The sequence below is a fragment of the Cryptomeria japonica genome, chromosome 11 (assembly GCF_030272615.1).
Source record: "Cryptomeria japonica chromosome 11, Sugi_1.0, whole genome shotgun sequence".
Classification (NCBI taxonomy): Eukaryota; Viridiplantae; Streptophyta; class Pinopsida; order Cupressales; family Cupressaceae; genus Cryptomeria; species Cryptomeria japonica.
This window is the reverse complement of record NC_081415.1, coordinates 592,458,061-592,480,640: the sequence shown is the minus strand read 5'-3', so window position 1 is coordinate 592,480,640 and position 22,580 is coordinate 592,458,061. Positions and strand designations below refer to the sequence as shown.

The window sequence follows — 22,580 nt, the reverse complement described above, 5'->3', positions numbered from 1 at the left end:
AATCCTTTGAAAATGGTGAATTCCTGAAGTTAGTGCGTAAGGCTAATAAAAAGACTAAAAATGGCAGTTATGATCTCAATGATCTTTCAAGTTGACCTGACTTTTCAGATCCTAAAGAGAGGGAATACGTGTCTTCTAATTGCCTAACTTTATAATATTTGTTATTATGCCTGAAATATATTTTGGTTTTTTACTAAAGCTAGTGAGTGTTAGGATGATAACTTGTAATGTCTCTACTTTGACATATGATTTAAATTTTAATAATAAATAATAATAATAAAATCAAAATACAAAAGAATAAAAATAAAATTTAATTTAAAATATAAAAGAATATAATTAAATATAATTAAAATTTAATTAAGTTAATGAATGGTCAAAAGACATGAAATGAAAAGTTGCGACTCCCTCAAACATGAGACATAAAAGGGAGAATAGAAAGGAGAAGGGAGCATGTAAGTCAAGGAAAGATTAATGGAAGAAGAAAAGGAATGGGAAGTAGAGAAGGAAGTGGCTGCACTCTTTAAAAAGGGTGCTAGTTGTGAAAGGTTGTGTCTCTTGCCAAAAGGCATATTTAATGAAGAGGTGCGGCCTCTCCCTCACATTGGGAGATATAAAAGGAAGAACGTTCATTTTAGGAAGGGATCCAAGGGAGATCAGTTTGGAGAATAATATATTATTCTCAAAGGCAGCAATGAAAAGTGGTGACTCAATTCTCATGAAAGGTGGTGCTTCAATCCCAATGAAAGGTGGTGACTCTTTCACCAATAAAGTATAAAGGAAAGATCATAGACTTTTGTTTAGACAAGATCTGAGTACAAAGGGTACTGCCTTTGGGCTTAGAAAGGATGGATTTCTAGGGCATCCTATTGTGAATGCTCCTCATGCTCTGTATCATGGTAAATGAGTGCATTAAGAAAGCTCAATCATGGAAGTAGGATAGAAGTGGCAAGATTGAGGGGAACGATTATAGGACACCTCACTAGGTACTCAACCTCATATGGATGGCACAGGCCACATGAGCCCAAGAGAGGGATAAGGTTGGCCCTTGGGCCTAGTGTAGAGGATCTCTAGGGCACCCTATTGAGTCATCCTATCTTAGCCCTTCTATGGTTGATTCTTCTCAAATTGGTTTAAGCAATCTTGTGATTAGATCTATATTTCTAACATATATTTGCTGCTTTCTAATTAAAGAGATCTATTTTATGAATTATGATTATGAATAATCCCTAACTTGTTTGCAGGGTCTCAATCAAAGTGAAAAGGTATTCTCTAACCCCACTTGTTTATTTGGAAATTGAGAATTAGGGCAAATTTAGGGCATGGCCAATTAGGGGACATTACATAGCTAGATTCTTCTTTGCTGTTCTTCACACAGCTGTCCTGAGGATATCATGGATGAGATTGCTCTTCTCCAATTATTATAAAGTTAAAACTATTCTTTATAATTTAAGTTTTTATTTGAATAATATTATGTTTTGAGATTCATACCTTAGACACTTTTGGATTATATCCAATTAAAATGGTTTTCTGATGTCCTATGACCTATCTGATGCTTTCCATTTTAAAATCCTATTCGATGATTTATCCTTGTCCATTTTTTTCATCTTTGTGTGGATCACAATTAGGCATTCATCACTTTTCTAATTTCTTCCACACTTATATTCTAATTACTTGTAGTCATTGTCATACCTGTTTATTAGAAGACAATAGAAATACCTGTGTTATTTTTCCCTCACAATAGAAGAGGGTCAAATAAGTGTAGAATGTTCTTCTGCATGTTTAAAATAGTTTTTTATCCATTTGTTTATTGATTTGGTTTGAGTGGATTGATTTTCTTTCTCATTAATAAAGTTGTGGAGAAGAATCAGTAGCTACTCTGTTATGGTGGAAAGGTTTTCAATTTTTATAAACAGTTTGATAACTGTAAAATTTCAAATCTCATTTTAGAAATAACAAGTCTCACCTGCACAGGCCTCAAAAAATATCTATACAAAGCTGCTCTTGTTTGGTCATTCCTGTTCTCAAGAGGTGCTATTAGAAGGAGAGCCTCAGAAGGAATTTGCTCGTTCATTACCATTTTTCATGGAGTTTTCTGAGGTTGTATGTCGCATGAGGGCAGTGCTAAACAATCTGGTGAGACAAGTTGATTCCATCTACTCGAAAGAAACCAAAAACAACAAATTATGCACCTCTTTCAATAGCATCCATATTCCAAGCGTTTTTTCATCCTTGGCTGATGGTCTTACAGTTTTTCTTATTGTGGATGAGATTATGGCCAGAAATGCCTGCATAAAACATTATGCATCACTGTTTATGAGGTAAATTCCTAATTGTCTTTAGCTGTATAATGAATTTAATGTATATAGGAGCCTGTAATGATGTTCTCCTGGTGGATAGAGGAAATTATGCTCATTATGCAATATTTAGTTATTATTAATTGGCAGGAATGGTGAATCACTTATAAGTTAGTAGGAGGCAGTTTGTGTCATGTCAATATATTGGTAAACGATAGTAACAGTAAATTACATAATTGTGATGAACAGAATTTAATAATAACAGCTTGACCATAACGTTTAGCAATTATTAATAATGGCTTTATCAGCATTATTGTTAAAAGAAACATGTCTTTATGAGATTTCATTAAAATAACACTTTATATAATCTGTAATTTTTTTTACTGGTTTAGATTGTAGCTATAATAACTCAGCCTGAATTGATTTTCTAATTTGAGACATAGTCATTAAATAGATTTATCATAGGCAAAATATCCTAAGATTCCTACAAATGTTGGTGAACAATAGATATGCTGCTTGCTATATAAGCAGAAAGTAATGGTTTCTCATTTCCAATTTGTGTTGTTGGAATTAGTCAATTTTAGGTGACAAGCTTCTTAGATAAAAGCAGTACTGATAAATAAAGCACAACTTATTTTTATTCAACAATTGATATACATTATTCTGAAATATACATGCCTCCTTCTTCCTTTGTTCAAGTTTCACTGTGAAAATAGCATGATTGATGTTATCTGCCTGCAGAAACATTAGCAAAGTTGAGATAGCGGTAATACATTTTGTAAATATAAAATAATAAAAGAGAATGTAAATCAATAACAATGGTTATTATTCATTATTGTAACTATTGTAATAAATTATTTTGGTCTGAAAATGAACTTGGGGAGTCATTTGGTGGATATGCTTTGGGAGAAAATTAGAACAATTCTCTGGTTATATGTAAATCCTCTAGGGAAATCCAGTTTTTGTACTTAATGGCATGATTTTGTGATGATGTCACTTTCTTGAATGCTGGAAAATGTATCAGATGGTATGGGAAATCAAAATACTGGATTTGGTAGGAGAGAGAAGATTAGACAATGAGTATTTTGCTTTGTGGTGAAATTTCTGGTTGCAGTAGTGGCAAAAGTGTAACTACTGTGGCAAATTTGTCATTACCGAGGCAAAAACACAATCGTCTCTTTGTTAGAAGCAGCAAAAACACAATCGTCTCTTTGTTAGAAGCGGCAGAAACATCATGGTTGTTTGTGTACATCCAGTGAAATTCTAATTCTCAAATTTTCTTTTCCTTGATGTGATACCAGCCTCTTTGGCTCTGAAATGCATTATAAATCTATATATAGTCCCCTTGAGGGGTGTTTAAATCATTATTTTGGGATGTGTTGAAAGCATTCTTAGTGCTGATATGCGTAGTTTGCATACTGTTGTGACGTTTTCACACATCGCCCCATTGCAAATGGGGACCCATGTCTTTTGCTTTTTTAGGGTTTGTTTTTGGGTCTTTTAGGGTTTTGTTAGTTAGCCTTTGCATTTTGAGTGCTGTCGGGGAGATCAATAGGATAGCAGGTCCTGCTGGAGTGAAGTCCTGATCCTGAAAATTTGGCTAAGTCTGAAAGTCCTGATCCTGAAATTTGGCTAAGTCTGGAATGTCTTGATCCTGAAATTTGACTAAGTCTGGAAATTGAAAAACCTCCAAAAAACTAGATTTTGCTATATAACTCCTGGAGGTCTGAAACCACTCTCAAACATCCTGAAAGTATATATGGAATATAACTTAAAGTATAAGCACTTATACTTAAATGTTATATTCCATAAAAATTATCCTGATGGAGAGTTCAAAAAGTCAAATTTCGCTCCTGTCCTTCACTGAGGATCCAGAGCGAAAAGCGCTCCTGTCCCTCTCCAAGGGTCCAAGGCGAATCGCTCATGTCCCTCACCAAGGGTCCAGAGCGAAAAAGCTTAGTGGAGTCATTCTTGACCTTGTTTGGACAAATTGAGACATCAAAGGCATGAAGGAGGACGTAATCAACCCATTGAAGATAGTTTTGAAAGTTAACAAGGCATAAATGAGCTCATAAAGGCCAGGGCGCTCCTGTCCCTCTCCAAGGGACCAGAGCGATTTTCCCTCAAGGCAAGTTTTTGGCAAAAGGAAGGCAAGTTTCGCGTTTGAGGTGGGTGAAGGAAGACGCAATCGATCCGTTGAAGATAATTTTCGAAGCTAGCAAAACACAAGTGAGCTTATAAATGCAAAATCGCTCCTGTCCCTCTCCCAGGGACCAGGGCGAAAAACACATTAGCTAACCTTCCTCTCCAAATTCGGACGAATCCAAGTCAAGACGCAAGGTCAAAATGATGTTTAAAAGGTTTCACGGAGGAATGAAGTAACAAAGGCCATCAAGTTGATGAAAAATGGCTAGGGCGCTCCTGTCCCTCACCAAGGGACCTGAGCGAAATTTTCAAAATACTTAATTACCTAGCATTGTGAAATACTATTTCTTGCTTCCAGGACTCAAGATGAAGGGGGGAATGATATTCTACGTCTAGAAAGTGATTCAAGGTTGATACGATTAAGGATTTGTGCAATAAACTAAAAGGCGCTCCTGTCCTTCAGTCAAGGACCAAGGCGATATTCATTAAAACAATCATTTCCTTCCAAGACCACGCCAAGGCAAGGTTGTGCAAAGTTAGAAATGCCTTTAAGAAGATGATGAATAAAGAAATTGCCCCAAGAATCAATAATCTTAGGCTCAAATACAAAAATCGCTCCTGTCCTTCACTGGAGGACCAGGGCGAAATCCTTAGAAGAGCTCGTTTTGTCTTGAGAGGGCGAATTGAACATGCATAGGACGAACAATAATGACCATTGCCTACCTCACAACTTGCATTGGCGATTGGAAAGGACAAAAACAAAGGGCAAAAGGCAAAATTGCTCCTGTCCCTCACCAAGGGACCAGGGCGAAAATGGTTCTAAGGAGCATTCATTCCAAAAATTGAATAGATCAAACTCAAGATTTCAAGTAAAATGCCATTTTGGACGTCCAGGATGAAGTGTTGAACGTGAAAAACAAGAATTGCAAGGCTAAAGTGTAAGGGCGCTCCTGTCCCTCTCCCAGGGACCAGAGCGATCTTGTTGATGTCCATTATCTTGCCATGCCTAGGCATCAATATCATCTATGACGCATTAAATGCCAATTTCGATAAAACCTTGAAATATTTTTGAAATTAAATTGACATTTAATAAGTGCGCAAAACATTTAATAATAAATTTATGCCTTTAAAAAATCGAAATTTTAATTATAAAGGCATTTAAAATTAATTATTATTAATTTAAAAATAAAATTGGGGCGCTTGGGGTATTATTTAATGTTTTTTATAAAGTCGGCCTCTTCTTTTATTAAATTTTTATTTATTTTTGGCCTATTTTCCAAGTCGGCCTATGGGAAATTGCAATGGTAAGCGCCTATATAGTGGGGGTATCTTGAGCGATGTTAATCCATCATTCACTCATTCACTCAAGTGCGATTTGGAGAAGAGCAACAAGGTGCGAAATTTGGTCTAGGAAGGAGCGATTTTTGTTGAAGGCCAGAGGTGGAGCGAATTTTCCTCAAGGCGTTGAAGGCTAGAGGTGGTGAAGTTGATAGAAGAAGCACATTTTGAAGACTTCGATCCACATTTTGCCTAGCAAACTTGCTTAATTTTGCATCTTTTCTTAGATTTAGTTCTCAAGTGGAGGTATGGCGAGATTCTCCTAGTCTCAATTTTGAATTTTGAATTTTGAATTTCAAGTGGCTTAGTTAAATTTAGGAAATGATAATTCAAAGATTTATCATGAGGTTTCCTAATTTAAAACTTAAATCCTCTTTCTAATCTATATTTCCACGTTGCAAAACATGTTACTAATTTTGAAATGTTGTGTAGGTATCAAGATGGCGACTCCCAAACTCGAAGGATCTACAAGTCGGAAGGCTCTCATCAAGGAAAATCAAGCAAGGACAAGGATGACCTTCTTTGATCCAGCCTAGCATCGACAAGGATGGCCTTCTTTGGACTAACGTCATCAAGGGCGACTTCTCCAATCCAGTATTCCAAGGCGAGGTACATCATCATCCTGCAAATCAAGGACACAAGAAGTTAGAACAAGGGTTCGTTGAAGAAGCAGATAGTTCCAGATGAATTAATTAAAGCTAGCTTCTCAACAACATCAAGTTGAATATTTACCAAGTTACAAGTGCCAGACGAGGTGGCATCCTAGTCATCACTTCTCCAATCAGTGTGGTCCACCTCAGCATGTCCAGATTCAATGTACCTAACTCATGGAAGGTGGCACAAACTCCGATGTACCTACCCCAGTTATCCATTGGTGGAATTTTCTAGAGAGGACATGTGTCCAAGCAATACAATTTTATCATTGGTCAAGCATTAAATGTTATGTAATGGTTGTAACAAACCCTAATTAGGGTTTTCATTGTTGAATCTTGGCCATTGATCTCGAATTGATCTAAGCCATCGAATTGTATTGAGGGCACTATATAAGCCCTGGCATTTCATTTTGTAAAGGCAGTTAGAGGAGAGTTAGAAGATAGTTGGAAGAGTTAGAATATAGTTGATAGAATAGCAATTAGAGTAGAGTAGAGAGAGAAGGCAAAGATTGTTGCCAAGATGTTGTTGTAAAAGACTTGTAACTTAATTGAAGAAATGGTGAAATTTATGGGTCGATTCGACAATTTGCATGGTCTTTATACTTCTCACGTTTGATTTCATATTATTAGATGAGTGGAAGAAATGTGCTTGATTGATGGTGAAATTCGTATATCCATACTACTAGCAGTTTGTTGATTGCAGACGTGCCTTCGTAGTCAACTGGAATCGTTCAGCTTAAGCCTAACTTCAATTATCGCTTCTTCATTGATATGCATCAACGTGATGGTGTCTATGCCTGCAGTGATGATTTGAACATCATAAAGCTTTCCTTCGAAGATCGCACTAGCCTTGTGGAGATGGTCCTGCGATGTCAAAACAAGACCTCGTTAGAATTTCATCAAAGATCATTCATTGCTCTTACATTCTTAGTGTTAGGATTAGATCCGTTCCTCGCACTCATCTTTTTTTCCTTTTTTTAAAGTCTAAGCTAGTAAGAGCTTGTGTCCCAGCAATATTCAAAGCAGATCAGACGTTCAATCATCAAATGTAAGTCCCCTTGTGATTCCAGCAAATCACATCATACCACAGAGAGCTTATCCACACGTAGAGACCCTACATACAAGAACCTTGGAGTCATCCTGATTGATCCTTTTTCGCGATATCTTCAGCAATCAGAGGCTTTACTCAAGAGAGGATAAGGTACCTTTAGGTATTTTATTCTGTGTTTGATAGTGTACAAAATACACGTCAACACATACTCAGATTGACAGACCAAAAATTATCCTACTTGTGAAAATTTGACAAAAGGCTCAGGAAAACTGGGCAACTTAAAAAAATGCTTAGACAAAAAGTGGGAGTTTTCCAGTCTATAGTCATGTTTTAGGTCACCTTTTTTAGTAAATAGGTGTTTAAGAACATGTTTCCTGTTTAGTCATTTAAGGCACATTTTTCTGTTTCCAGTAATGTTTTTCAGTACACCAACAGCTTCAGGACACGTTTTTAGTGCAACTATTTTTTAGGGCACGTTTTTCTGTCAAGTCACATTTTAGGGCATAAAATTCACTAAAATTCTTGCGCTAATTGAGTTGCAAGTTAACTTATGAATTATTCATTTTGGAAAAAAAAAGCTCATGAGAATTCAGCAACTTGCTTAGATTGCAAACAACACTCATGCACTGTCGAGGGCTGTTTTGGGAGATTCTAGTAGAATTCTCTTAGTGTTTTGAGACTGTCATAGCAGCAGAGGCAGGAGAAGTGACTTAAGAATTCTAGTAGGTTGCTTAGAGCTTGGAAAGAGGTGCAGGAGTTTGCTCCAGCAAGCCAAAGTATTCCCAAAGTAGGGTTCTCTACGTTAAACTTGTCTTCATTCATGGTGTTTGCTTTGTGTTATGTTTCCATTTTTCTTTCTCAGTTAATGCTATTTGAATTCCTTGGTGTTTGATCTCTTTAACAAAAACATCAATCCATTATGTATGAACAAGCATGAGGAGTTGTAATAACCCGAATAGGATATGCACTATAATTCTGACAATAATTTCCTGAATTCTGCTCTAATTCTCTGCATTTTAGTTTTCTGCTTCAAACCCTAGAATTCTGATTTATATTTCTGGTTACAACAAATGTGGACAGCAAACACATATGCCAATAATGATCCTTATGATAATATCTTCAATCAAGAACTCATCCAACCATGCATGCAATAAAAAATGCAAACATTTATATGGAACGAATCTGATTTCAGGATTATTCAGTCTGCAGCTACAGATCAGAAATTCTGAACATGCAATTACATCCAAATACACAGGCCAAACATGCCCAGATACTCAAAAAGCTGCCATTACACATCAAACCTATCAACAGGTTTGTACATATCAGAATGACATAGAATGATGCTTTCTGGCAATATTTCAACCTGGAAAGATACAACTTCAAAACACCATGAATCTCTCCAAACTGAATAATGAAGCGCAATTGTGAATTTTGAGATGAATCTACCAAGTGGGCTGATCTGGGATTTCATCCGAACTGTTGACTTGGTCGTCAGCACCTCCTTTGGGGTTCACGACATGGCTTAACTGCCTCCTGTAGATCTGGGTAAGTTTGGTGTTTGTGACGTTCGTTGATAGCTCGAGCTTTTGGCGCAACGACAAACATACCAACAATTGGTATCAGAGCCTTGGGTAACGGGTTTGAATCCCGAGAGGTCTCCTTCATTCCGTCGGTGCGGAACTCTCAGTCGGTGGTGTGGGGGAGATTGTTGACTTGGTGATCAGCACCTCCTTTGGGGCTCGCGACATGGCTTAACTGCCTTCCGTAAATCTGGGTAAGTCTGGTGTTTGTGACTTTCGTTGATAGCTCGAGCTTTTGACACAACGGCAAACATACCAACACAAACAGCCAAAACCTCTAGGGTTTCCATCCTAGGGTTTACTAAACCTGCAAGCTAAGCTCTCAAGTTCTCAAGGAAAAGTTTCTTTCAAAATAATAAGTCAAGAATAATTCAAATAAATGACTTGCCTTCTCATCCTTATATATCCATGAGTGTACTTTCTAGAAGATTCACTTTATTATTTTATTTTATTTCTTATTTTCCCTTTTCATAAAGTGACTCATTTTATTAATTCCCACTCATATTAAAAAGTCACTTTATAATTAAAATAGGCACAGCCTAATTAATCAAATATTATAACCCAAGGTAACTTAGATTAATAATATCTGATTAATAATTATTCCTTTATTACTCCAATTTAGTCTAAAATAGACTAAATGTCTCAATCGGTGATTATGAGATAAATGGGACATTATAGGAATACCCTCCCAATTTATATATCATCTTTTTTAATAAGTTATTTTGGTCTATAAATGACCACTGGGTGTCTTGGTGGAAACCTTCTGGGATAAATTTAGAGAAGCCCTTTAGGCATTTGTTGTGTGGAATCCTTGAGGGAAATCCTCAAACTATTACAGGTTTGACAAGCTACAATAGGATTTGTGCAAATTTGAAGTATTACTATGCCAGTGAAAAATACAAATGAGGCATATGTTAGTTAGAGGACATTTGAAGCACTATAGGGTGTACAGATTTATTTACTTCCTTATTTTTCCAATGAGTTTCTTTTTGTGGAGTACAATACCACACATAGAGTGTTCTGGTTGGTAGTGGTCTAGTGGATATTGGAACTATGGCTAGCTTTGAAGATATATTTACCATCTAATTTTCTAAAATTGATTCTCCTATGAAGCACAATTGTGATGTCTCTAGGGGAAGAAGACCCTTTCTCACGAATGACTAAATTTTTTCAAAAGGATAATAGTATCTAGTGTCTAGTACCCTTGTTAGATCTTGGGAACTATTGCAAATATTAGCTTATATTATCTTCTAATTACAAAGATGAAAGCTACTGAGATATCCCACCCTGTTTTGGATATTTAATTTCTGATTAATGTTTCTCCTTTTGTTTTTTCTAATTTCTGATTTTTTTGTGTTTTTGAGATATATTGAAATAAATTGCAGGAATTTCAAAGGGAATGCTAGGAAACCTTTCTTAACACTAATAAATAAATTCATTTTCCAAAAACTTAAGAATTTTATTGCTGATTAAATAAAGAACAAGACATGTTCTAATCTAATGCCATCCAGATAACATATAAACAGATTACACAGTACTGCAGGCGGAAATGAAGGTACAACAGCTACTTGGTATGGTACGACCAGGCTGGTACTGCAAACAAGAGATTAATCTGCCTTGAAAATTCCACTGATTATAATTGCCCTTCAACAATTGACAAACCCTTCAAAATCAGATCTGAAAAAACTCACAAAACCATAAAATAGTACATCCAGCCTTGAGAAAGGTATGGCTGGGCTAGTGAATGGTACAACCCTCCAAAATGACCTTCAATCTCTTCCAATCTGCAAACAATCAACTTCCAGATGCTCTATCAACTTTGCAAACTGATTTCAATGATGCAGAAATATAATCTCTAAGTGAGGTTATCAATATAGTGACCTTGGGTGATCTTCCACACTTGCAAACACTGATCCCTCCAACAGTTTCCGTTCTTAGAAAGCCTGAAACTTCACCAACAAACCCTTGCTCTCCAAAAAATTCATGGATTTCCAAAACATGAATGAATTAATTGAGCTCTCAAGAGCCCTTTTATAACCTTATAAACAACCCACATCTTGGATGAAATGAAATGCACCTTTATAATTTCATTTCATCTCAATTAATCATTTAATGTAGTTGGTGCCCCCCTAAAGGCTTAATAAATGACTTTATAATCATTAAAATAACTTATGCAATTAATACTCCTCATATCCCCTTAATATAGTCATTAATTTAATTAATATCATTAAAGTCGAAACTTTAATAAATTAATATTAATCATTAACTCCAATAAATGCCAATATCAGACATTTAATTAATTTTGCCAACTACCTAGTAATAGCCCTGGTACCCTCCAACTGTCCAGATGAATTACTATAAATAGTGTGGAACAAAATTTTCAAGAGACTTACTAAAAATAGTATGTACAAACCAAAGAAACGGGACTCGGACTCGGCTCGGACTCGGACTTCGGACTCGACGTCAGACTCGGTTGGACTCGGGTAAGTGAAAAACTAGAGAAATTTAGAGATTTTTAAAGATTTAAAACTTGTTTTAGGCACCCTTTATTGAATACACCTTAAAGACACAATAACATCATCAAACTTGACTCATTTGATTACATACACAAGTATACATCAATCATATAAGCATAAACGCAAATTGTAGCTGAAGGAAATAACAAACATAGATATATAAATATTGTCAAATGTATACAATATTACAAAACTCATGGAATAAAAAATCCATGTCATCATATGATCATCATCAAATGTTTCATACAAATACCAAAGGTAAATACAACTACAAGCCTATGGCTCAGAGGAGCTTGCACCCTCCGGCCTCGGCCCCCTGCGAAGGCGTCTAAGGTAGTGTTGACGTGTATTTTATACACAATCATACACAGAATAAAATACCTAAAGGCATCTTATCCTCTCTTGAGAAAATAGTCTCTAACTGCTGAAGATTCGCGTAAAGGATCAGTTAGGTAGACTCCAAGGTTCTTTGATGTAGGGTCTCTACGTGTGGACAAGCTCCAGTGGTATGATGTGATTTGCTGGAATCACAAGGGGACTTACATGTGATGATTGAACTTCCGATCTGCTTTGCTGGACACAGGCTCTTACTAACTTAGACTTGGAAAAAATGGAAAAAGGATAAGGGCGAAGAGAAGATCTAATCCTAATACTAAGAATGTAGGAGCAATGATTGATCTTTGACAAAACTCTAACTAGGTCTTGTTTTGACATCAATGGAACATCTACTCAAGGCTAGTGCGATCTTCTAGGGAAGCTTTATGATGTTCAAATCATCACCGCAGGCATAGATACCATCCAAGTTGATGCATATCAATGAAGAGGCGACAAATTGAAATTGAGCTTAAGCTGAACGATTCCAGTCGACTACACAAGGCAAGTTTGCAATCAACAAACTGCTAGTAGTATGGATGTACGAATTCCACCATCAATCAATCACATTCCCTCCATTTATTTAATCATCTACCATCTAAGATTGAAGACTCAACAAGAAACCATGCAAATTGCAAGAAAAACGACATATTTCACCATTACTTCAATGAAAATGGAGTTTGTTTACAATCAATGGCAACAATTTCTTGCCTTGTCCTCCTATTCTACTCTCTAACTACTAACTACTTTCAACTATTTCTAACTATCTCTCTCTAATTCTCTCTAATTATTTTACAAATGAAATGTCTGGGCTTATATAGTGCCCACAATACAATTTGATGGCTTAGATCAATTCAAGATCAATGGCCAAGATTCAACAATGAAAAACCCTAATTAGGGTTTGTTACAACCATTACATAACATTTAATGTTTGACCAATGATAAAATTGTATTGCTTGGACACATGTCCCTTTTAGAAAAATCGACCAATGGATAGCCGGGGTAGGTACATCGGAGTTTGTGCCACCTTCCATGAGTTAAGTACATTGAATCTGGACATGCTGAGATGGACTTCACTGATTGGAGAAGTGATGACTAGGACGCCACCTCATTTGACACTTGTAACTTGGTAGATATTCAACTTGATGTTGTTGAGAAGCTTGCTTTAAATAATCCATCTGGAACTATTTACTTCTTCAACGAGCCCTTTGTTCTAACTCCTTGTGTCCTTGATGTGCAGGAAGATGATGTACCTCGCCTTGGAACACTGGATTGAAAGAGTTCGCCCTTGTCCTGGCTTGATCGTCCCGGCGAAGACCGTCCTGGCGAAGACCGTCCTGGATCCGGCTTGATTTTCCTTGAAGAGACCTCCATTTGATGCCTACACAACATTTCAAAATTAGTAACATGATTTTGCAATACATAACATAAATTAGATAGCAATTTTTTAGGAAACTTAATGATAAGTCCTTTATTAATCATTTCCTAAAAACGACTCTTGAGCTAGGAATTCAAAATTTCAAAATTTCAAAATCTAAGCTATGACGATCAACAATCAAAATCAAAACAATAAATCCATATCGCCATACCTCACTAGAGAGCTAACTCTAGAATGCAAAATGAGGAATTTGCCTAGGCAAAAATCAAAATTTGAAGCCTTTGACTTGATCTTGAAGGATAATGAACGTCCTCTTTATTAATTCGTCACCCTTGGAGTCTTTGATGTGTTCTTCAATGTCCTTGGCAAGTTCGCCTAACTTGAAACTTCAAGTTCGCCTCTCCTTTGGATAGTAGTTTCGCACCACCTTTGATTGAATTCGCTCCTCTTCTTGAATGATAATTTCGCCCTTCCTTTGTATGAAATTCGCTCCTCTTTTGCCTTCTCCAAGTTGCATATGAGAGATGATAAATGATGATGTGAAAATGAAATAAACACCTTCCTTTATAGGCGCTCACCTTCATATTGACCTTAGGCCGACTTTTTGCAAAATATAGCAATTAAAACGATTTTTAAATAAATAATAAAGGCCGACCTCTAAAATACCAAGCGCTCCCTTTTGATTTTTATTAAATTAATAATTAATTATTAAATGCCTTTATTTTTAATTAATAAATTTCGATTTTTTACAAAGGCAAAAATAATTAATAAATACATACCATGCGCTATTTAAATGCTTTTAATTAAATATCGATTTTTTCTAGCATTTAAATAAATTCAAAAAATGCGTTTGAGCGCCAAATTTTGAAGATGAAGGATACGTACCTCATCGCCCTGGTCCCTGACTGAGGGACAGGAGCGATCCATTACCTTGGTCATGATCCTTGCATATTTTACGTCCAAGGTCTTCATTTCTACGTTGAATTTGCCATTTTCCTTGGGATCTTCGAACTTGATTGACTTATCCTTGCGATTGAATGTCCTTTTGATTCCCTTGGACACTTGGAACGTGATCAATTTTCAAAATTTAGAGCCTTTATGCAAATTTCGCTCTGGTCCCTCCCTGAGGGACAGGAGCGAACTGGGAATCTTGGTGTAAATTCTTCAATGTTAGCAACCTTTGATACTTTGCGCTTGATTAGGACGCCTTAAAATGTCTTCACCACCTTGTATTCGAACTTGGAGTGTCTTGAACTTAAAGGAACGGCATCATACTTATCATATCGCCCTGGTCCCTTGGAGAGGGACAGGAGCGATTTTGCTCTTGTGGGCCTCATTTCACTTCATCACCTTCGAAAATTATATTCAACGGATTCGCAATGCCTCCTTTCATTCATTCATGCCTTGAGATCGGTTGAAATTTGGCGAGAAAATCATCTACAACAAAAATCGCTCTGGTCCCTTCCTGAGGGACAGGAGCGAACTTAAGCATTTTGGTCCTTTGTTGACGTTTGATAATCTTCAATTTGTCTTCAACGGGTTCGATTGACCTCCTTTCTTGCCTTCGAACATAAAATTTGCTTGATCTTTGCCCAGATCGTACCTTCTGAAGAATTTCGCTCTGGTCCTTCAGTGAGGGACAGGAGCGAATTTGACCCTCTAGGCAAAAACTTCATCATTTCATTGTTTTTGATCAAGTCTGGATGCTCTATCATGCTCATTTCGTCCTTCACCATGCCTATGATGTCTCGATTCGTCCAAACAAGGTCAGGAATGGCTCAACTAAGCATTTTCGCTCTGGTCCCTTGGTGAGGGACACGAGCGATTTGCCTTGGTCCCTTGGAGAGGGACAGGAGCGCTTTTCGCTCTGGACCCTTGGAGAAGGACACGAGCGAAATTTGACTTTTCGCACTCTTTATCAGGATAATTTTAATGGAATATAACATTAAAGTATAAGTGACATTTCCTTCTATGTTTCTTCTTTCTTATACTTTAAGTTATATTCCATATATACTTTCAGGATGTTTGAGAGTGGTTTCAGACCTCCAGGAGTTATATTGCAAAATCTAGTTTTTGGAGGTTTTTTCAGTTTCCAGACTTAGTCAAATTCAGGATCAGGGCATTCCAGACTTAGCCAAATTTCAGGATCAGGACCTCACTCAAGCCGGACTTGCTTATCCATGTGATCTCCCCGACAGCACTTCAAGTTATATTCATTTGATAAAATGTACCTCTTTGGACCTTTTCACATCGTCAAGACGTTAAAATCCTGCAAGGACAAAGCAAAATTGGATTTGTAGCTCCGGTCCTTCACTGAGGGACAGGAGCGATTTTTCCCCTGGAGGCATTTCTGTGCTCATGAAAATCTTCAATTTATATTCAATGGAAAGATCTCGCCTTTCTCCATCACTTCCAATTCGTAATTCATCTTGACCCTGCAGGAATAGTAAGATATTTGAAAACGAGCTCCCGTCCTTCACTGAGGGACAGGAGCGATTTTGCTCCTACAGGCCAAAATATCATGATTTTACACATTTTATCACTTCACAAGGCGAAAACAAATCATTTGAAATGCCTAGGATCAAAAATCAAAAATGTCAAAATTTGGTCAAAAATATTCAATTGGACAAAAATTCACATTTCATCTTCAACACTTAGACAAATTTAAGCTCTGCATTCAAAATTCCAATTGAAAATAGACCATTCTGGCGAATTCATTGCATTCAAAATTTGCATTCTAGAAAAGGAAAATCAAAAAGCTCCCAAAACCGACTGGATTCAAATCAAAACCCTAAAAAGCAAAGCGAAAACGAGCAAAAAAACATGGGTCCCCATTTGCAATGGGGCGATGTGTGAAAACGTCACAACAGGTAGGTCTTGGATGATTCGACAGCCATAACCGCTCCCCGTGACACCATGCCATGCTCACCAACATCAGGAACCTCCGTGTCACTGTCTACCTCTGAATCTCTTGTCTATGCTCGTGCTCTCCGCTCCTCCTCTGCCATGGTTACAGTCTCAGCCTCTATATCTACCTGGTCAATCCAATCAGTGTCAGACTTAGAGGTTAAATTTTCCCTACTTCTATCGATGCAGTTTCCCCCCATATTTTTCGACAGGGGTTTGGGGGTAGCGCCCCCAAGGTGGGGTCAAGGGTCAAGGGTCAAGGGGCCAAAAAAACTTATTATTTAATAAAGCCGTCGGGTGTCATTTTTCTATTGGCCGACATGTTGTAACCCTAATTTTTCTCATTCTCAGGCGAAGGTTGTAGTGAACAAAGACGATACCATTCATTTTAAAAAAACTTTTTAAAATGTTTTTTTTGTCATTTTACTAACCCAGCCAGTAGCCGAGTTTGGGGCTCCGGACTCGCCGAGTTTGGCGAGTTTGAGCCAAACTCACCAACTCGGCGAGTCTGGCGATTTTGCTCGCCAAACTCGACGAGCATGACTCGGACTCGGACTCGCCGAGTTTAGGCGATTCATGGCGATTCCCGTTTCTATGGTACAAACAGAGCCTGAATGATCTCTGGAAGGCAAACCACCAAAAAAACTGAATCTTTGAGATGGAGAGTATTGAAATAAACAACCCAAGGGTCAGCCAAAAGACATTGAATCATCCACAAAGGGCTAAACACTCCATTAGCCTACGGGACCAAAGTCATATGCTAATTCATGAAAATAATTGATGCTTAGGAAGATGCAAGAATGGGGACTTTACAATCTACCCTTCTCAAAGATTGCTTGTACTCAAGCAATGCACAATCAATCCAACAATCATATGATTGACCCAAACTGAAATTAAGAATGATTCTAGGGTCCCAAGTCAATCTATGAAAAGGACATGTTGATGCTCCACCACCCTGATCACAACTATAGAACCATCTTGCCTGGACTGTACTGTTCTCTCCAAGAATCCAATAAAGTAATCACTATCAAGAGATGAGCTAAAACACTTGTGAGAGGTCAAATTTATACCATTAAACATCTCCTGCTGAAACATTTCAAAAAGATCTATAACTGCAATCCCTATTAGAATATTGTAATGTTTCTTTAATGGTCATCTTAGTCATCTTAGTCGTCTTAGTCATCTTTAGTTAGTTTCTATTTTCAGCTTCAGTTTATGATTGTTTCTTTTAGAAACATTGTCTCTTGTAAATTCTTTATATAGAGCTCTCGCTCTATTGTTTAATAACATCGAATATTTTAACATGGTATCAAAGCAGGTCAATGGGATCTCATAAAATTTGGTGAATTTTTTGAGAAAAAAATTGTAACATCTTCTTATCTGGAATTTTTTTCTGGAGTTTTTTTTTTTCAATTTTTCATAAATCGTTGGAGGTTTTGTTGAAATCTTTGCAGAATTTTATTTGCTCTTTTGGAGCTATAATTCCAATTTTTTGTGGGTTCATGGACTTGTGTTTGTGGGTAGTTTGGGTGCTGCATTTGAAGATCATGGAGGTTTTCTTTTGTTTTTTTGTGCCCACTTGGTTTTTGTTTGTGATTGTGGTGTTTTAGATCTGCAACCAGCATTTGTATTCCTTATCTTGCGAGCTAGGGGTTCAAACAAAGTTACAAGACTCTGCAAGTCTAGGCAAGACTCACAGAGTCTAGAGGCGGGTCAAGCTTGGCAAACTCGCCGAGTCTCGTGGGTCGGACTCTGCCGCCCAGTTAAAAAAACATATGTCAAAAAAAATAAAAATGTCATAGTTTAAATGAAGTAAAAGGGTAATATGTTTTCTTCCACACCCTAAAAAGTCATTTTTGTTGTTTGCAAGCACAAGGAGGAGAGAAAAAGAGAGTTTTGAGCAAAAAATAGAGGCATTGAAGAGCAGACCAGCATAGATTGATGAGGAGATAAGGATTGTTGATTGTTTGTGCAAGTTTGTAGCTTGCATTCAAGCATTTGAAGGTGTTAAAGAAGGATTTGGAAAAGGTTTTCAAGCAAATTTATAGAGGTAAGTACCATTTTTTTGTTATTTTCTTACTTTCATATTTCCATTTTTTTGCACATTTGTTTTGTTTTTTGTTTATTTTATATTGATGGAAAAATATGAAAGTTGAAACCCTAGTTTTTTTTTTTTTTTTAAGGTTTTAATTTATTTACAACAGGAGACATTATGCTGATTTTTTTCGATTTATAATATATTGCAGCATGTCTCAGCCCTTTGGAAGTGGTGCCTCAAAGACAGCCCCGATTAGAAAGGATAAGACTTAGAAACATGGCATCCTCGGTTCAAAAAAAGGAGAAGTAACATTTATTCATTGCAAAACAAAATATAATGGGGGAGGTATTAACCGGCTGAAATATCACATTGCACAAATAGAATGCCATGACGCAAAACCATGCAAAAAAGCACCCCCTGAGGCTATTCGTGAAGTGCAAGCTCAATTAGAGGAGTTTGAAGAGAGAAAAGAATTGAAAAGGAAGCAAATGGAAGAAATGACAACCATTGGTGGAGAGGCTTCTTCAAATCTTCGACCTCCATTCCCTGGATCTGGAAGTAGTGGTAGTGCGAGTGTAAGCATTGGGCCTCGCATTCGTAAAAATAAATCCGCATTAGACTCATTTATTGTTCCACGCACGACTCCGGGTGCCCAACCATCGCTTGAGAGCATGGGTTGGAATACGTATTACAAATGTTTAAAAAAAAAATGTAAATTTTGCTTATAAAACACCCAAAAAAATAAAATCTTACCTCTTATAAGAAGGTTGAAATGAAATGCAACCTCTTTCCAATCCTCTCTAACAAGCTTTTGATGCACCAAATGCAAGTATTACACTGCCCCAATGTGATTTGTTGAAGAAATTTTACTCCTCCTTGCTGGTTGCCCTACTATGGTCTCTTCTTTTTCCTCACAACTCACTCTTCTCCTCCTATTTTTTCAATAGAATGAAATGAGATGCCTTTTACAGCTTAGAATCAAATATAAATGAAAAAAAAGCAACTAAAACCATTTTTTAATGTATTTTTTTTTAATTTTTCGGTGGCTGCCGTCGACTGAGTCCTGGACTCGGGACTCGCCGGGTCCGAGTCGAGTCACCGAGTCACGTGACTCACCATGACTCAGCCAAAACTCGGCGAGTCCGGGTCCGAGCCACCCAGGACTTGTTGAGGGTCACTCGGCTCGTGACTCATGGCGAGTCATGGCGAGTCACAAAACTGTGGTTGGAACTGTTGTGGCACCATTTGATCATAATGCTTTTTAGATGGTGTATGTTTAGGGTGTTCCATGGGCAAGCATCCCAAAGAGAAGTTTGATAAAGGAAAGTCTTGGAGAGCTTTGGAAGTTCTTCATTTTGTTCATAGTGATGTACCAGGTCCATTTTTGGGTGCCATCATTTAGCAAGGCCCGCTATGTCCTCACCTTAATTGATGACTATTCCTGCTTCACTTGGGTCTACTTTCTTGTTCGCAAGAGTGAAGTGTTTGTCAAATTTCTAGCCTTCAAGGCTCATGTTGAGAAGCAATTAGGGAAGCAAGTCAAAATTCTACGAACAGACAATGGAAGCGAATATGTGAACAATAGACTTGAGGAATTTTGTACTCTTGAGGGAATTGATCTTCAACACTCAATTGCCTACACTCCACAATAGGATGGTGTTGCAGAAAGGAAGAATAGAACCCTTAAGGAGATGGCTAGTTGCATGATTCATGCTCATTCTCTTGGTCCAACTTTTTGGGCAGAAGCTATCAATTGTGCCACACACACATCCAAATCGGGTTCCCCACAAAGCTTTGAAGGGTATGACTCCTTTTGAGGCTTGGTGTGGTAGAAAACCGATTGTGAGACACTTTAGGGTCTTTGGTTGTCCAACATGGGCTTGCATTCCTCCACAAAAGCCCAAGGCATTGGAACCTTAGAGTAGGCCTTGCATATTTGTTGGATATCTCGAGGGTGTTAAGCCATAGACTTTTGGACCCAGAGACACATGAGATATTCATTGAGAGGAGTGTTCACTTTGAGGAAAGCTCTCCTAGCTTGGCCTCTCATCCTCCTCATCCTTCCTCCATAGTGGAAAGTGATGATAGTGACTTAGATGATGATTCCACCTCAACTCCGACTTGCAGGCTCACACCTTCTCAGGGTCCTCTTGCAGTTGAGGAAGCTTGACCTTCATCTCCTACAAGATCTCGTTGGACTCATTGGATTAGAGAACAACTTGTTCTCATAAGTTGAGTGTGCTTTTCTTTTACAAAGAATGATGACTTAGAGAATTGAAAAATAAGTTCTAAGAGATTTCCACAATCCATCATATAAACAAGAATTATGATTTTGAGATTTTGAAAAACTTGTGAGAAATATTAGTTTCTAGGTTTCTTTTTTGGATTTCCTTTGCAGGTTGCTTTGGGAGATGTTGGAATCGTTTGTCGTTGCGCCAAAAGCTCGAACTGTCAATGCCCAATACAAACGCCAGATTTAACTCGATCCACAAGAGACAGTTGAGCCATGTCACGAGTCTTCAAGGAGGTGCTGACCACCAAGTCAACAATCTCCCCTCAACATTGACTGAGCCTTCAACACCTACTGAAGGGAGACTCAAACCTGTGACCCAAGGCTCTGATACCAATTGTTGGAATCGTTTGAGTAGTGCCAAAAGCTCGAACTGTCAATGCACAATACAAATGCCAGATTTATAATGATTCACAGGAGGCAGTTAAGCCATGTCACGAGTCTTCGAGGAGGTGTTGACCACCAATTCAACAGGAGATTCTTTGAGAAAACTTGAGCTTACCATTGAGTATAGGGCAATCGAGGGAGCTAGTGTTTTCTTTTTTTTTGCATCCAAATTGGACATTGGAGGCTAGATTTGTAAGGGTTTAATGTTGGAAAGTGCATGCCAGATTCAATAGGTACTTCATCCGTCAAAGCATTTTGTGTTAAATTCATCTTCGCCACAATGTGCAAAAGGCCCGTAGATTTATTCTTATCTTGTCAAAATCAAAGCACTTTACTTGGAGCCATAAAAAGAACTCTCCCCTTCTGATATGTACAGCTATACCGTTGTACCATAGAATGTTTTACATACTTTGTGCAAGCGTGGTGCAAATAGAGCATGTAGTGGAGCTAAAAATAAAAAATCTTATAATTAATTTTTCATATTATAAAAGAATTCTTTTGGCATAGTATTGTATAGGAATCATATTACCCATATGGTACAAAAGTAAGCACCACCAATGGTTTACAAATTGCTAGTGGTCCCCTGCTAGCAGCCCCAATATGGCCCGGTGGCAATTGTTGTCACCACCACAAGCATTTCTTTCCATAGGTTAGGTGATCTACAAAGCAACAATAACAATGGCTTAGGACGTGCAACCTAGTAGCCTTCACACCACTTGTGGCTTAGGACCTACAAACCAACAATAACAACTCTTTCAGCTAAGAAATAACTTGTAAAAAACAATGGTGGTTTTCTACCATCTAGATAGCAATTTTGTTGTGCGAAAGAGACTTTGGAGGATTCAAACAATAGTTTAGGTGTTAAGAGGAATATTCTGTTAGCCTAGGCATATTAATCCACTTCGTTTGTTGATACCAACATGATGTCATCATTTTCTTCCCTCCAATCTTGCTGCTTTGCTCCATTGAGCTTTTGATTTTAGTAATGTAGTGTAGGAAATTGATTATAAAGGAGTTAAGTCTCGTTGAGAACCAAAATTCTTACATTGGCATCAGGATTAATTAAATATTCTTTTGTACCATCTCATCAATCCCTTGTAAATGATTATAACTGGAAATGAATGAACTATTCAAGTTTCAAGGCTTAGATGAGGACTTGCTCTTTGGGGAAGTGTTGTGACCTAATTCACTCATCGCCCCATCGCAGATGGGGACCCCCTGTTTTTTCGTTTTTTTTTAGGTTTTGTCTTGGCTCTGCATTTTCATAAATCTTCATTTTAAGAGAGTTAAGAATTAGAGTTTTGAGGTCATTTCGGGCTAGACTGAGAATTTATGCTCAGAATTGAATTTGAATGTTGTCAAAGTGTTCAGAAGGTCTAAAGGACGAAGATCGCAATTGCTTTGGGTCATTTCTGACAACCTGCTCTTTTTAGAAATTTTTGCTTTTTTCTGAGATTAGGGTTTTGTTCTTTAGGTTGTTTTGATTTTGCCCATGTCTTCAGATTCAAATTTTTTTGCTTCTAAGTGTAAAAAGCAAAGGTTTGAAATTTTTTGCTTTTTCCGAGATTAGGGTTTCAATCCTCCTGCCAAATTATTCCTACCCATGTTCTCAAATTTTGAAATTTTGTCTT

The 22,580-nt window shown here is 37.5% G+C and overlaps 1 protein-coding gene across 2 annotated transcripts in view; it reads left to right on the top strand.

The window, feature by feature from the left end:
* LOC131076327 (uncharacterized) overlaps nucleotides 1-22,580 on the top strand; it is a 211,076-nt gene that overhangs the window by 41,415 nt on the left and 147,081 nt on the right. The window contains exons 1-2 of one of the 2 annotated variants that reach the window (XM_058013464.2): nucleotides 1,974-2,133; nucleotides 2,249-2,318. In XM_058013464.2, coding sequence (XP_057869447.2) covers nucleotides 2,103-2,133; nucleotides 2,249-2,318 — 101 coding nt within the window. In that variant the 5' untranslated portion in view covers nucleotides 1,974-2,102. Of the gene's footprint in view, nucleotides 1-1,971; nucleotides 2,319-22,580 lie in introns of those variants that run through there. The other variant, XM_058013462.2, reaches the window with a different exon arrangement.